This window comes from Balaenoptera borealis (genome assembly GCF_965194805.1).
Source record: "Balaenoptera borealis genome assembly, chromosome: 20".
Classification (NCBI taxonomy): Eukaryota; Metazoa; Chordata; class Mammalia; order Artiodactyla; family Balaenopteridae; genus Balaenoptera; species Balaenoptera borealis.
Genome location: NC_138879.1, coordinates 13,735,083 through 13,751,243, shown reverse-complemented (window position 1 = coordinate 13,751,243; position 16,161 = coordinate 13,735,083). Strand labels below are relative to the sequence as shown.

At 43.5% G+C, this 16,161-nt stretch overlaps 1 protein-coding gene across 5 annotated transcripts in view; it reads right to left on the bottom strand.

The window, feature by feature from the left end:
* Positions 1-16,161, bottom strand: part of PITPNC1 (phosphatidylinositol transfer protein cytoplasmic 1) — a 266,448-nt gene that overhangs the window by 45,224 nt on the left and 205,063 nt on the right. For all 5 annotated transcript variants that reach the window (XM_082373723.1, XM_082373731.1, XM_082373722.1 and 2 more), the window contains one exon: positions 533-628. In XM_082373723.1, the coding sequence (XP_082229849.1) occupies positions 533-628 (96 nt within the window). The remainder of the gene's footprint in view (positions 1-532; positions 629-16,161) is intronic.

Genomic DNA, 16,161 nt, shown 5'->3' with positions numbered 1-16,161 from the left:
CTTAGTCAAGATGAAAAAAGGAGAGGGCTGCATGAAGGCACTTCTGGTTTTGAGAGAAAGGTTCTGTGCAGAGATGACCTGTCCAAGTTTCAATATGCACTCAGGGAGGACTGATGGAGCATTTTCTTTGTGTTAGACCCCAAAGGTACAAATAAAACACAGCTCCTGCAGAGGCGGGAGACAGGCTGGGCCCAGGCCTGGCCAAACAGGAAGCCAGTGGTGGCTGCTGCGTTTTATAGGCCAGTTATCGTTGGGTGGTTCAGCCTTGTATTTTGCTGCCCAGATTGATGGCAGAGCTGGGGAGATAGGAAGACTACATTGAAACTGAGTGGCAGCCGGGGTTAACCACGGGCCCCAAGCAGTAGGGACTTCATTTTGAGACTCGCAGTAAAGAGTCCAGCGAGATGTGAAAGCAAACTGAATCCACACAAAGACAGATGGAAGTGTCCCGGGTCAGGGCGGACTTAATACATGTTTGTTGAATGAATGATTGAATGACTCTCTTCCACATGTCACCCCATCTATTGCTCACCTCAGATTCTTTGTAGTAACGTTCTGGAATTTCATCGCAGGCAATATCGATAAAGCAGACTTCCCTCTCCAGATCTTTGGCTTCATTGTCAAAAATCTGAAAGAGCAGAGCAACAATATCAAAGGTTAGTGATAGTGGGTGAGATCCTCAAGGTGCCTGCAAGTTGGCCCAACAGTGCCTGAGGCGGAATAACTCCCCACAGAGCATCTTCACACAGCTCAGTGCCCCCGGGGAGAGCTTTACGCTGCCCCCGAATGTGCAAGAATCATGAAAAGTTTTTATTCATCGCTTACATCTTGTCACATCAGAGGCAGGTGTAGCATCAATCACCACTTGGTTAGGGGAAGAAGAAAAACAGGCTGTTTTTAGAAGTTCAAGAGTGAAGAAATAAATCTCTTCCAATAGTCTCTTCCAAAAAGGAAGTCTGCTGATTTTTGGCAGTTAATCTAAACAGGGGGAGGGAAGAGGCTAAAAAGGTTCTGGGTAGATAGGAGACAAAAAGCAGTAATACAGCCTGAGATTTAGAGAAGAAAAATGTGGGGTTTTTTTTTTTTTTCATTAAAATGTTTACATATATTTAATTTCAGAAATAACACACACTCATTGAAGAAAATACAGATAAACAAAAAAGAAGAAAATAAAGATTGTCCGTAATCCCATTACCCACTGTCTTATTCTTGATCATTTAAGGGCATGATTTCCTTGGTACACACAGTGGTAAGAAGGCGGAGCTTGAAAAAGTACTGAGATGGCTTCCTGCCAAGCTACGCTTGGTTCCACTGGCCCAGAATGTCCACCACTTGCAAAGAAATATGTAAGACAGCCACATATATAGATATACGCTCTAGTGGAAAGATTAAGTTCCCTACTTTTTGCCATTGCCACTTTTTCTGATCTAAAGGGATACACTTCTGAAGGATAGTAAACAGATTAAGTTTGCAAATCACTTCATCCTTGGAGAAAGTCTTAACTGTATCCCTATCTCACTGTTTAGCTAATTCCTACAGGGGAGTCATCCACTAACACTAATTAAATCTGACTCTCCAGAAGAGAATGAAATATTTTGGAAGAACAGAGTGGTTGACGCCGAAGAACATTGTCTTGACACAAATTTGGAGCCTATTAATAACACACTCTCCCACAGGAGAGCATCTGGAGGGCTCTTTACAAGTTGAAACTCCTAGTCCTTTCCAAATGCTTTCTGAATAATATCTGTGCTGGTTATTATCTGCCCAGTCTGCTGTTTGCTCTGTCACCAATTTTCTTCTATAATGATTAGATACTGGACTCTTCAGATTTATTCAAGGAGATGAACTCCCCAGTCTGACTTGAGGAGGCCACTGCATTTTCCTTAAAGGCAGAGAAAGACTGGTTCCTGGATCAGCTCTGATTCCTTCCATGGCCAGTTGAAGTCAAGAGCTTGGGGACACTCTCAATGTGTTTGGGAGGGACAAGTTGATTGCTTTGAAATGGAATGGAGAGAGGGAGGGAAAGTAAGTTCAAGGTTGAGTGGAGAAATAAGTTGTGAAATGAAACACTGGGTCTCAGGGTGTTTGTGTGTTTCTCTCTCTTCGCATGAGTCTCTCTTAAAGTGTGTGCAAGAGGAGACATGTGCCTCATTAAGAAAACAAAACAGAAGGGAACACCCCAGAGGCAAATGAGCTGCTACAGAGTAAATTACAAGAGAAGTAAGAGAGCTTTGACATTTATTGGTGGTAAAATTTATGGGACTGAAAGAAGGGAAAATGAACAGGGGTTAAGGGAGTTATTGACAGATTAGGTGGCTTTTCCTAATTTAATTCAAATACTTTTGGATCACCCATTATCACATTATTACATTATTGCCCTTCTGCTCCAAGCTCACCCTTAAGTCTCTGCTCTGAGATAACAGACTGGACCCTGTAAGCACTTCTCCTTGACGGTGAGTAGGACACTAAGCCATGTATTAGAGGGACCCTGCAGGAAGAAGGGTGCTTCTCTTCCTGGTTTGAATCTTATTCCTGCTGCAGAATCTGTTGGGACGGGGGACATGCAGTGCTGCTCTGTCCCAGCTGCGTGCCCAGAGTGCACAGTTGCCTGGTGACCTCGGAGTTCTGGCCTTCACCATGGCCCTCCTGATGTAGGCACCATGTGTGCCAGGCCTCGCATTGCCAGTGGTGCCCTGACCCTATATACCTGCCCACCAGTCTCATCTCACCTGAACCCAGAGGGCTGTTTTCTGTTGCCCAGCAATTGTGGACAAGCTCTGGTCCAGGAAACCCAGCAAACTTCTCTGCCATCCAGTGGGCTATGACCACAACTCCTGCAAGGAGGTCTGAACTCCAGCCATGGAGGTGGACCCCTTTCAAGTTTGTTCTTGCTTGTGCCTACTCCCTCAGCCTTTGACTTCTCTTTACATCTTTATGGTTACTCCAATCAAAGTTTAATAATTCCTTTTATTACTTATATACTCTCCCTGTTCAAATTATTGTGTGGTTTATGCCTCCCAATTGGGCCCCAACTAATACCTCCATTGCATACAAAATGGCGCCCTTGGCTTTGGGGGCTGCAAAGATAAGAAGGGCTGAGTTCCTGCCCTTAATGAGTTACCATCTAGTGGGAGAGACAGACTGGGAAGCTACTCCCCAAAATACAAGATGGAAGAAAATATTTGCTACAAAAGAAAGAACAGACTGTCAAGCTAGAGAGAGGAGTCATTTATGTTGACTCAACAACTACATGGTCAGGATAGTATTATTATTTCCAATTTTCAAATGAGAAAACCAAGGCTCAAAGAAGTAAAAGAGCTGCCTGCGGTCACACAGCCCGTTGGTAGAGAAGCTCAGATTCAGGGCAAGTCTCCAGGCTTCACAACCAGACTCTTCCAAGGATAAAAGGTTGCCTCTTGGCACCCAACCGAGAAGATAAATATCAATCAAAAGTACTTCCTATTTCTTTCCAGAAAGATGAAATTGGACTCTGGTTCTCTTCCTGCTACCGAAAAATGTATGTCCTGAGTAGCTATTATTGGGAACTCCTCAATGACTTGGAGCTTTTCTGCTGAGGCTGCAGTAGAATCTACTTAGGTAGCTTTCAGTTCCAACTCTGGACTCCTCCTTCAATATGACACTTAATTCTTGTATCCAAGTCCATGAAATACCAAGCACCTTCGCAGTCAACGTTTCAGGGTGGGGACCTGAAAAAAAAAAAAGCTACAAAAAAATCAGTTTGAGGACCTCAACATCTTCTTCAGGCTTGAGATTACAAAGAGTCTAAATTTCCAATAAATAATAAATCTCCCAATGATTAAGAGCCTTTAGGAGATGCTCGTAGGTGCTCAATACATGACTGCTGAATTACTGGAAGACATCAGCTTCTACTTTCCAAAGAAGAACCTATGGCACGAATATTGCTTACTGATTGATCTCACATTCCTTTCATGAGCCCAAGTTCTATTTCTTTGCTGGTAAGCACCCTAACTTTCTATAATTCCCAATATAGGGCTCAACATAGAGTGGAAACCTCATAGTATTGGCTGATGGATCCCACATTGGGAATCAGGACAGCTGAGTTTGAATTCAGTTATCACCTCTGTGTAACCTTGGGCAGGACCCGGCACCTCTTTCGGGTCTCCATATCCTTATCTGCAGAATAAAAGGCGTCACCTAGATGAATGGGTAGCAGGGACTTGTGAAATATCCTGGAATTGTACCCAACATTTGAGGAGATGCTTTCTTTCTGGAGAGAGGGTTTGACCACTTTCATCTGATTATCAGGGAGATCTATGGCCCCAGTGTGGTTGAGATCAAGTGACCCACATGACCACTAGAATTCTTTCCAGTTAAAATGTCGGTGACGTTGAGTGACTTGCGGGTCATGTTAGGCTCCTACATCCTGTTTTTTGCCCCTTCACCTACATGCAGCTGACGTGGGTGGTGCACAAAGGGGCTACAGCAGGGAAACAGGAAGTGGCAGTGGTCACGACGTAGCGTAATCAGAGGCCACAGCGGGGGTAAGACAGCCTCATGTTCATCCTTAGTTTAGGGCATGATCCAGAATTAAGCCAACACTATTACAAACAGAGGCTTAGCCAGGCCCCAAAGGAAAACAGCAAGAGTCACTATTCATTGGGGCTTCCCCAGAGGCAGCCGCAGCGGCAGCAGCTGCCAGAACTCTGGTCCAACCACCAGCTCTTTGAGGTGGAATAAGAGATCTGCTGAGATAGTTTAGGATGAGATACATCTTAATGTTGATACATTAAGCCAAAGCTCCACCAGGATCTCACCTGACACAGGTGCTGTGCACCTTCATGCTCTTGGGAGCTTCTTGGGCGGAATTTGTCCCTTTCTGAGATGGGAGTTGGGTTTGGGAGTCAAATATGGTACTTTCCCTATATCCCTTATAATAATGTTCCCATCTGTGGTTATTTATCAGAGACATACCCACCCACGAATCATCTGTAATGGATTTCAGTGCCAATCTGGTTGACTCTTCTGAACTCCACCCCCCAACTACACAATGAACATCAATAAACAAACTCCTTTTAATATGAAATAAGCAATATTACAATGAGAAGGCAAATCTCCTGAGTAAAAACTATCTTAAAGATTCCAAAATGAAAAGGGAGTAATTCTCCCTTTTTTGTAAAGCATTATGAACATTAAGTATCAAGCATCTTTAAAATCTCCATATACTTTGACCTGGTAAATTTAAGCTTTGAGAATTCATCTTAAGAATATTAAATAAATGAAAAGCTTTATGTACAAAGATTTTCACTGTGACATTAATGTAACAGCAAGAAAAAATAGAGAGAGAGAGGAAAAAAAAAAAGCAAACAGTCAAAATATCCCAGTATGGGAGAATGGCCAAGGAAATTATGATAAATCCATTCGATGAACTATTATGTAGCCATTAATAACTCCATTCTTAAAAAAGATTTTCCCAGGAGGGTAAACATGGGCGTGGGTGGGATGGAGAAGGGGACATGCCCCATATTTAATACAGACAGATGTTGAGTCATGTGGTTGTAACTCAGAAGGGAAAGGTACATTGATAAATATGGAATGTGTTTTAACGACGCACTAGATTTCTTCCTTGAACAGGGGTGTCTTTCTAGATTTAATTTAATCTCTCGTTTTGGTTTTAGATGTTTCTGGATTTTGTGATAGCCCAGCCAGGGAGAGCACTGTGTACAGCGGCTTTTCAGAAATCCACAATCCTGGGAATCATGGCTTCCGCAACCCCTTTCTCTATAACAGTAAGTTTGTGGTTTAAGATCCAAGTTTAGATGGGAACTGACTGTACTTTCTGCACGATTTTTCCATAAACTCAAAACTGCTCTAAAAAATAAACTATATTATTAAAAAAAAAATGGGGGGGAGAGGAAGATCCAAGCTTAGTAGTTGTGTGGATTTTATCTTCCTGCCATCTGTCCAAACTACCAAGGATGCAAGGTAGAGGTGGCTGATTAGTAGGGATTTTGAGAAAAGTCCACCAGTCATCTCATTTTATGCTTCACATATGATTAAAGGGACAAAGAATCCCAGCTAAGCTGCTGTTCTGCTCTAACTTTTTTTCGCTGCACTTGGGACGTTTCAGGGGGAGGCAATTGACTAACAAAGAATAGGTTCAGCAAGAAGGAACACTGGAAGCAGAATTATTGTTTTAACAATGCTTTCATTTCAGTGCTCTGGATTTGAAAAGTGGACAATTGGTTTGGTGCAGGGCAGGGGATACGGGTCCCTGGTTCATACATCAGGCATATGGGGCTAGAGCCGGTTCATGGTTCTATTGATTATTCTCTAACAGTACCATCCCTGCTAGGGAGAGCCTGAAAAGCACTTATGGCTGGGAAAAAAAATAGTCCAAGTTATTGACAAAGACAACCATCATTTCATTACCCCATCTCTACTGGTATTCCCACCAAGAACGTTTTCACGCCTACACAATTCAATGGTGACTGTTTCACAAATATGTAAGCTATATGATCCAATCCAAGAACATGAAACTTGTCTTCTCCATCGCCATTAAGATAGAGGTAAAAAAGGATAGTCTTCTTTGGTCTCTTTAAAAACGTTTCTGCTTCTTTCCCACCCCCATCCCCAGAATAGAGAGTTGGGTAACTTATTTGTTCTGAAGGTGGACCTACTTAACGACAGTGCTCTGAAGAGAAGAGACTAGGCTTCCAGCAATCAATAAATCAGCAAATACTTACTAAGCATCTGCTATGTGGCCCACACTGTTTCTCTTAAAATGTGTCAGATAAGCTCCGTTTTCAAGGGGCCTTATGATTTTGTAGAAGACTCGATTCAATGCAAGACTTAATTAACAGCACCATATAAGATATAATCTGTTACTAAAGTAATAAGTACTAAAAGGTATGTATCAGACAAGAAGTACTCCAGTCCAAATTCAGCAAGGAGGAATTACATATATATATTCTTTTTCAGATTCTTTTCTATTATAGGTTATTATAAGATATTGAATACAGTTCCCTGTGCTATATAGTAGGTCCTTGTTGATTATCTATTTTATATATAGTAGTATGTATATGTTAATCCCAAACTTCTAATTTATCCCTCTCTCCCCTTCCCCTTTGGTAACCATAAGTTTGTTTTCTATGAGGAGAGACAAAAGTTTAAAAGTTAACTTCAGGGGCTTCCCTGGTGGTACAGTGGTTAAGAACCCACCTGCCAATGTAGGGGACACGGGTTCAAGCCCTGGTCTGGGAAGATCCCACATGCCACGGAGCAACTAAGCCCGTGCACCACAACTACTGAGCCTGCGCTCTGGAGCCCGCAAGCCACAACTGCTGAGCCCGCGTGCCTAGAGCCCGTGCTCCACAACAAGAGAAGCCACCGCAATGAGAAGCCCGTGCACCGCAATGAAAAGTAGCCCCCTGCTCGCTGCAACTAGAGAAAGCCCGCGTGCAGCAACGAAGACCCAACGCAGACAAAAAAATAAATAAATTAAAAAAAAATTAACTTTACATGAATGCTAGTGCCATCTCGTCATTCACAAAAAATAAAATAACTCAGCACCTTTAGTAAGGTGTTGATCCTTGTTTTTTATTTTGGACTCCCTGCCCCTGAAACAATCTTTTTTAAAATTGATTTTGGGGGGAGTGTACAGTTCTATGAATTTTAACACATGTATAGATTCTTGCAACCACAACTACAATTAAGATTCAGAACAGTTTCACCACCCCAAGAAACTAATTTATCATCACAATTTCCCCACACCCCAACCCCTGGCAACCACTCATGCGTCCTCCATTCCTACAGTTTTTGTCTTTTCAAGAATGTCTTACAAATGGTATCATATAGATTTTAACACTTTGAGACTGGCTCTTTTCACTCAGGACCATGCCTGAGATTTATCCTGTGGTTGTGCAAATCGAAGCTCATTCCTTTTGCTTGCTAAGTAGTATTCCATTGTATGAATGTACAGCAATTTGTTTATTCCCCCATTAAAGTTTGGGGCAATTATGAAGAGAGCTGCTAAAAGCATTTGTGTGTACACAACTTTTCACTTCTTTAGGGTTCATACCCAGGAGTGGGATGGCTGGGTTATAGGGTATTATGTTGATTCTTCTTTACGAGAAGAGGAATCAATACTCCCGTAGTGAATTGACTAGTGCCTCCCCCAAATTCATGCCCACCGGGAACCTCAGAATATGACCTTATTTGGAAATAGGGTCTTTGCATATATAATTAGTTAAGGATTGCTATGGACTGAATGTTTGTATCCCCCGGCCCCCAAATTCGTATGTTGAAAACGAATGCCCAATGCAACAGTATTAAGAGATGGGGGCTTTGGGAGGTGATTAGCTCATGAGGGTGGAGCCCTCAAGAATGGGATTAGTACCCTATAAAAAAGAACCCCCCCCATAAAAAGACCCCATAGAGCTCCCTAGACCCTTCTACCATGTGAGGACACAGGGAGAAGTTGGCGGTCTGCAACTCAGAACCCAACCATGCCAGCACCCTGAAGTCAGCCTGTCTTCAACAAGTGTCACGAACAACTTTTTCTTTAACATCAGCCAGTGGTGGAGATTTGTCCTTTTCCCTTCTCCACCCACCTCAAAGGTTGCAGAAAATTCAAAAACAGGCAGGAACCTGATGATAACAGTAGAGACAGAAGGACAGGAACAACACAGGGCACTGCTCATCAGTGAAGTCCAAAATAAAAAGCTGCTGATAAACATACCTGGGGCTGAGAACACAGACAGATGTAAGAGGAAAGGATGCCTGGGGAAGGGGCAGGGAGGAGACCTAAGGGTCAAAGGGCATACATAACACAGTAGATATGAATTCACAGTGTGCTCCCTGTGAGGGAAAGAATACTTCTTTCAGTTCCCGGATTTGTGACTAGAAAGAGCGCTGGCAAAACCAGTGGAGGGTTGACAACCATTTCGTGCTGTGACCTGAAGTCCCATGCAGGAAAACAATGGTGAACCCTGGTTCATTTGGGTAATCAAAGTGACATGGCGACTGATGAGAAAAAGATTCGGACTGGCAAAACAGTGTTCTCATAAGGTGCTCTGATCATGGTAACTAATTAAGAAAGGAACAGAAAAGTACATTAAAACAACCCAGTAGGGTCACAAATGCTATGACTCAATTCATTTACTGAAAAGGCTTTAATGGCACAAAAATGCTTCTAAGTTACGGTTCCCAGGGCAGCTGTAACAAGGCTCTTTTCATAAGCTTGGTCTGATTTCAGCACGGAACAGCCTCGATTCAAATTCTTCCTGTGGCCGCAGCCCCCTTTGGACCCATAGGCTGTGTCATGAGATCAAGCCAACACGTCACGTGGGTACATGTGGATACTGGCTCCTGACACCCAAGAATGTGTATAGTTTCCCTGCAGTATGATCAATAATGCTTCTTAAAATAAGTCTCAGAAGCCGAGCTTAAAATAGTTTCAATTTCTCCTTGTTCCTTCTGATTTCAATTCACAAGGTGGCCTCTGGGAACTAGAACTGCTGGTTTTCCTGCAAGTTGACGAATGGCTATTTCACCTGAAAATGCTCACGGGCTTGCGACGGGCCAGCCCTCAATAGCCTCACTGTGTGAGGGTTGCTACGTCACCTTGACGTTGATTCGGTCCTTCTCGAAAACTTTTGAGTCCAAACAATGAAACCTTTGCACAAGAGGTAATGTGCCTGACACCTGTCCTTTTCTTTTCCCTGAGAAGCTACTGACTCAGCCTTAAGGGAAGGGACTAAAATGCTGAGGTAGGTGGCTTGCTGAGGCCTGTGCCTGGTGGGGCGGCCACACTGGGAAGTCAAAAAACAACGCGGAGAGTCCCCCAAGAAGGCTGCCAGCAGCCTTACTCTCCAGAGGCCACAGAGGTTCCTTCTCTGGTTCACCAAACAAGCGTCCTGAGGTGCTTCGGGGCCTTGTGTCTCCTTCTAGCTCATTCCTGGCGTGCCTCTCTGGGCAACACAATGGAATGGACACCGGCCCAAACCCACTTAGGAAGCGTGATAGATTGCATCTACTGTCAGAAAAAACAAAATCAAGGAACAAATGGTTACATTTTCCTGGTAGGTTGTGTTTTGTTTGGTTTTTCCTTTTGTGTGGACTGGTTCTAAATACCTCCCAAGGCAAAGTCGGGGAACGAGGCAAGGCTTCTGGCTGAGCTCCACAGACCTGCCCCAGGCAGCCGACCGGAAGGCTCCAGAAGGAGCTCTCCAGGCGTGGGTAAGACAGACATGGGCCAGCAGATGGGAGGGGGCTGCTTCCTGAGTGCTACCCAAGGTCAGGGTGTAATTAGGCCCGAGGCCCCTGGAAGGGCCTGCCGTTTCTGTTTACTTCTTTATTATGGAAAACAGAGTCAGAAAATTGTAGAGAGAGGAAATATAGTGCAGTGGTGATGAGCCCAGACTCCAGAGTCAGCAGACCTGGGCTCTGCTGCTCGGCTGGGTGACCTGGGGTTGCTACTGAGGACAAGTAGACCTCACTTTTCCTCATCTGTAAAGAGCAGTATTAGTTCCTCCCTCATCCGGTAGCAGCGAGGACACAATGACATGAAGCAGTGATGACAAATGGAAATGAAAATGGAGTAATCACAGTTCAGGCGCACAAAAATGAGTTGGGTGGCCATTGAGAATCTGGTCTCAGACACGTCTCTGCACCCTGAGAACTTGAACTTTCTTTGAACTGTACCTGACCCAAGGACACCTCCAGCCATATTCAAAACACCACCTGCCAGCTGCAACCTTATGGTCTCAAGGTCTCCCTTTGTCCCCGTGCAATCATTTCAGACCCCAACCAATCCTTAGTTAACAAACACCCTTAGTCCTTGCCAGCTCCAATTATAATTCCTGAGAAACAATTCACGTAGCTGACCGTAACCTTGTGTTTTTTTTTTGCCTTCATAAGCCTCCCCCATTTTGTAGTCCAGTGGAACACAATTCAAATGCTTCTTTGAATCTGTGTCTCCCAGGCCGCAGTGTTAACAAATATCCAATAAACACCTTTTTATTTCACCTAGGTCTCTGTTTCTGGAATTTTGGTTAATGGCAGGTAAAGCCCACTTTATTTGGACCTGGTTAAAAACTTATGGTTACCAAAGGGAAAACGTTGGGGGGAGGGATAAATCAGGAGCTTGGGATGAACATACACACACTACTGTCCATAAGATTGGTAACCAACAAGGTCCTACTGTATATGTATAGCACAGGGAACTCTACTCAATATTCTGGGATAACCTATATCAGAAAAGAATCTTAAAAAGAATGGATATATGTATATGTATAACTGAATCACTTTGCTGTACACCTGAAACTAACACAACATTGTAAATCAACTATATTCCAATGAAATTAAAATTTAAAAAAATCAATGTATTCAAAATTACATTCATCGTCTTCATCGCTACCCCTTTGGCTCCAAGGTTTGAGCCTACCCTTCCTCTTGTGGTCCAAGGTAGAAACTTGGGTGTCACCCTAGGCTCTTCTTTCTTTTGTATTCTTACATCGGGACAGGCAGTAAGTCCTATGAATCCCTCTATGTCTGCCTCCATATCTCACCAATCCATCTCCCTGACATACCTTCTATTCTCTATCTCACCTGGACAACTGCAGAATCCCTAATGCCCTTTCTCTTGAGATTCTGGTTTCCATCACGCATCCATCCATCTATCCATCCACCCATTCATCCATCCACCTATATACACCCACCCGTGAGTTTTCTTCCCAATATGCTAGCATGGTTTCTTCACTGCCACTGGAACACAGTTTATGGTGGAAAGGGCCTAGGAGTCAAAACATCTGGGTCTAATCCTGGTTTCATGAGTTGTGTGAGCCTAGAAACTCCTCCATGCCTCCATTTCATCATCCGGAAGTGAGCAGGACCAGTCAGGGCCAGGTGAGATAACCAGGTGTGAAGGGGCTTTGCAAACTCCAAAATGCTGCACAAATGTATGGAATTAGTATACCTGCTTCTACCTGTCAACTCACACTGCCTAGAATTCCTCCTTTCTCTCTTCCTTGCTCCAGGCATGCCCCACTCACCCCTCTGAGCATCAAGCTTCCTAACAACTCACCATTTCAACTTTCCACACCCTGGCTCTTGCTCATCCCTTTGCCTTAAAGGCTCTTCCCCGCCCTATCTGCCTGGCTCACACCAACTCATCTTTCAAGGTCATGCCAAGCTGTGCCAAGCCCTTCTTGATCACCTTTTAGTAAAGCAACGATGTGTATAATTCATTATTTTGGGTAACATCTGGTTATGGTTAAATCCTTGGCCTCCCAGAAATCCCAATGCGTATCTCCCTGATGGACTTGCCAGGGGAAACACTACCTATAGTAAGTGGTTTGTCTCAGCTGTTGCTACTTTGGTTAAATTAGAGGCTTATAAGTCATTAACACTCAAGGAAAGGTTGAACAATTATCTTTCAGCTCCAGGCTTTTGAAATCTCTCCAAGTAAAGCCAAATCGAGCAAGTGGCAACAGACTCATTGTGATTTTTGTTTTAAAAACTATCAAACTGGAGAATCCAGAGGAAATGTTCTGGTTTGGATACCTGTCTGGACATGGAAGATGAAATAAACTTGACAGGTGACAGCAAAAGTCTTTTATTTCACTGAATTCTGCAAATCAGGACTGGTAGCACCCCAAGGGCTCTAGTAAGAGGATGGCCACTGCTTGGGTCCCATTAAGTGCCCCAGCACTATGAGCCCATGTGGTCCCCAAGGTAGTGGGCAAAAGGCTGTAACAAATGTATCTCATTCATCTGTGTGTTCTTCAATCTTTTAATGTCTCATATATAATCAAAGCTCAACAGTTAATTTTTTTGTTTTCTTATTTTTTGCTGTTTTGGAACTGAACTGTTGTGCTAAATACCACCAACTTTGAGTTTTAACATTAGCATTTGTTTGCCGGTAGTTGGTTCATTTTGTTGACTGCCAGCAGATGACATCTTGTTAGCCAAGAAGTAGTAACAGATGTCAAAGTTTAGAAAAAAAACTGTGCGAGGAAAAAGAAAAATCCCATGCATGAAATTTCCTTCTTCCTGCAAATTAGGAAAAATAATTGCAAAATTTTAGACGCTGAATCCCTAGGTCAAAGAATAGTTAGCGACTCATGCCTCAAAACCAATGACAGCAAGAGCCTGAGGGGCAACTTAAGATCTTTCCAGCATGTTCTAAATAGCACTTCCTATACTTTAATGTGCACATAAATCACCTGGGGAAACTTGCTAAAATGCAGGTCTGGTTCAGTGGGTCTGGGGTAGGTCCTGAGGTTCTAATAAACCTCCAGGTGATGCTGAAGGTTCTATAAACATGTGGTATTTGGGGAATATAAGTTTGAGGCAGGGAGTATGAAATCAAGAAACTGTAGAGGGAAATAGTGGTCAGATGGAATTCCACCCTGGTAATGGAAGCCAATGTGAAATAATCAAATTTGGGGTCTAAATGGATCCCCTCAGGCAGCTTTGTGGGAGATGGGTTTAGTGAGAGATGGTTCTAGAAAAGAGATAAGCAGTTGAAAAGAAGAAGATAGGATGGATGAAATATTTAGGAGGAAAACCATCCAAATGGAATTCTCTAGCTCAGCAACTTGGGTACAAAAGGCAAATGGAGGGAGGGAATTTGGCCTCTTTTCCCTCAAATCCCATCAGACCCACTTCTGCTCTAAGTGAGCCTGTTAGGGCTTCATCAGCGGTTTGCAGAAGTTAGAGGCCACCTTAGAAGTCCACTGCTACTCCTGCTTCGGGATTTTCCCTGTGCTCTCTCCCAGGGGGACTTCAGATCAGGCAGCCACTAGTCCTTCTTCAGTCCTAGAACACGTCAGCCTGAACCCTCAGCCCACACAGACCCCTCACACTGGGCCCCCAACTCCAGCTCTGTGATAAACACAGCTGGGAAAACCAAAGGAGGCCACAGTCTTCTCAAAGGCCAGAAAGTAAAACACAGGGGAGCCACACATGTTGGGGAAGGACATTTTGAAAGACCACCAAGACCCAATGTTACTTCTATAGAATTTCTACCAAAGATGCCAGTCTGAATCTAATCATGAGAACACAGTTAGGAAAACACAAGAAAAAGGGACATCCCCTAAAATGGCCTGTGCTTTTCAAGATGCCAGTGTCATGAAAGGCAAAGAAAAGTTGAGAAATTGCTCCAGATTAAAGAAGTCCAAAGAAAGTAACAACTAAATGCAACGTATGCACCTGGATGAAAACACAAATCATGAAAGTTTTTATGGTTGCTCACTATAAAAGACAATTGGCAAAATGTAAATATGACTCTATATCAGATAATAGTATTGTATCAATGTTAAATTTCCAGAATTTAATCACTGCACTGTGGTTACGTAAGAGAAAGTCCCTGTTCTTAGGACATGCACACTGAAGTCTTTACAGGTGAAGGGTCATGACGTCTGCAACTTACTCTCAAAGAGTTCTGGAAAAAATAATAATGTGTTAATATTTAGGGAGAGAGACAAAGCAGATGTAGAAAAATGTTAACCATGGGTGAATCTAGAATCGCTGTGTTATTCTTGCAACTTCTCTGTAGGTCTGACATTTTTTTAAGTTAAAAGTTAAAAAAAAAGTCACAACCAATCAATAGTTTCGCTGCTTTGGAGAAAGCAGCTAAAATGCCAGAAGAAACTGTTAACGGGAAAATTGGGCATGGTGTCCAGTCTCAAGAGTTACTTGCAACAGAGAACCTCCACCTGTCTGCAGTGGTCCAGCTCTGAGCAGTGCTTGGTGTGTGCCCTGGAATGGGGCTGGCCGGTCCCATGGCTTTCTTAGAAAATGCTACCTCGGCTCTGCGGCATCATGAAATCCTGGGGCTGGCTCCCTCTCCCGAAATCTCAAAAGGCTGCACCCCACAGGGAGCAGCTTGTGAGAAAAAAGCTGTCTTGCAAGAGGTCTTACTGGGCCCCATGACTGACGCTCACCATTCCGGGAGCCGCTTCCACAAGCTTCCACCCCCTGCACGTTTCTTTCCTAGAGCTCCGTAGGGCAAGAAGGTAGCAAACCCAATTTTTGCTCAAATGGAGCTTCCTCCAACTCCAAGTGAAAAATGGACCTTGCTGGCCACTATTTCCCTGATGCAGATAACATACCCCATTCTGCACAGGGGCCAACCAAGGACAGCCGAGGGGGTGCCAGTTGGAAGGGTTTCTGCCAAGACCATTTTAAGGTCAAGCAACTGCCAAATTTTCAGACAGACAGCAGTTTGTTTCTATGCTTATCTGTATATCGCAGGAGAACCACCTGAAAAAGGGTTGCTAAATAAGAGTTCTCTTGCACCTTTCCTTTTTTTTTTTTTTTTTTTTTGGTTCTTTCTCTCTCTCTTTTTATTATTATTTTTTTAATGAAAAGAAAAGAAAACCTCTCCTGGCTCAGAGCCTAAAATCTCTTACTTGTGATGCTAATCTCTCCTCCCTGGCTCCAAGCCACTTCTGCTGGCTCCGTGCCTGTTTAATATTGTGGCTGCTGAGAGCAGGTTGTGTCAGCGTTTCCATTATGAAGCTCAGCTTCAAAGATGTTTCTGAGATGGACATACAGTCTTCCAGGCAAAGGGTCCTTATTCTACACCTGGTCATCCAAGCGAGGGCCAGGGGTCCCCAGCCTGCGTTTACGTACCTTTTCTCTTCACGGCCACTTGGCTGAATATAAGGGTGCTCCTTTGAGCTTTTTAGAAAAGGTGGTTGTCAATGCAATGCTTCATTCTCCAAACATCTCTTTGAAGGCATCCGAATTTGGGTTTGGGTAAAAAAATGGTCACTTGTCTTAGTAATTAAAAAAAAAAAAGAGAGAGAGAGAGAAATACCATGTTGGGTGTTTGAGGAAAGAGTGTTTTCCCCCAAGGCTTGATAAAGAAAATATTTTTATCTGTTACTCTCTTCTCTCATTTCTCTCCACCCCATTTTTCATGACTTATGTAAGACTTGTTTACACACTGAAGACTTGTTCGACCAAACTACTGAATAATTCCCTCATTTATCCCCCACTGCCCACTGTTCCATTAATTCAGATAGCCAGTTTAGGGCAGAAAGCTTCCATCTGATGCCTTCCCACTGAGGTCCACTCTGGCCACAGGATCTGCTTCTTGGCAGCTGAGGTGGAGTGTGGAAAGAACAAAGAACACACAATCAAAAGACTGAGGACCTCAGTTTTGTCGGTTAT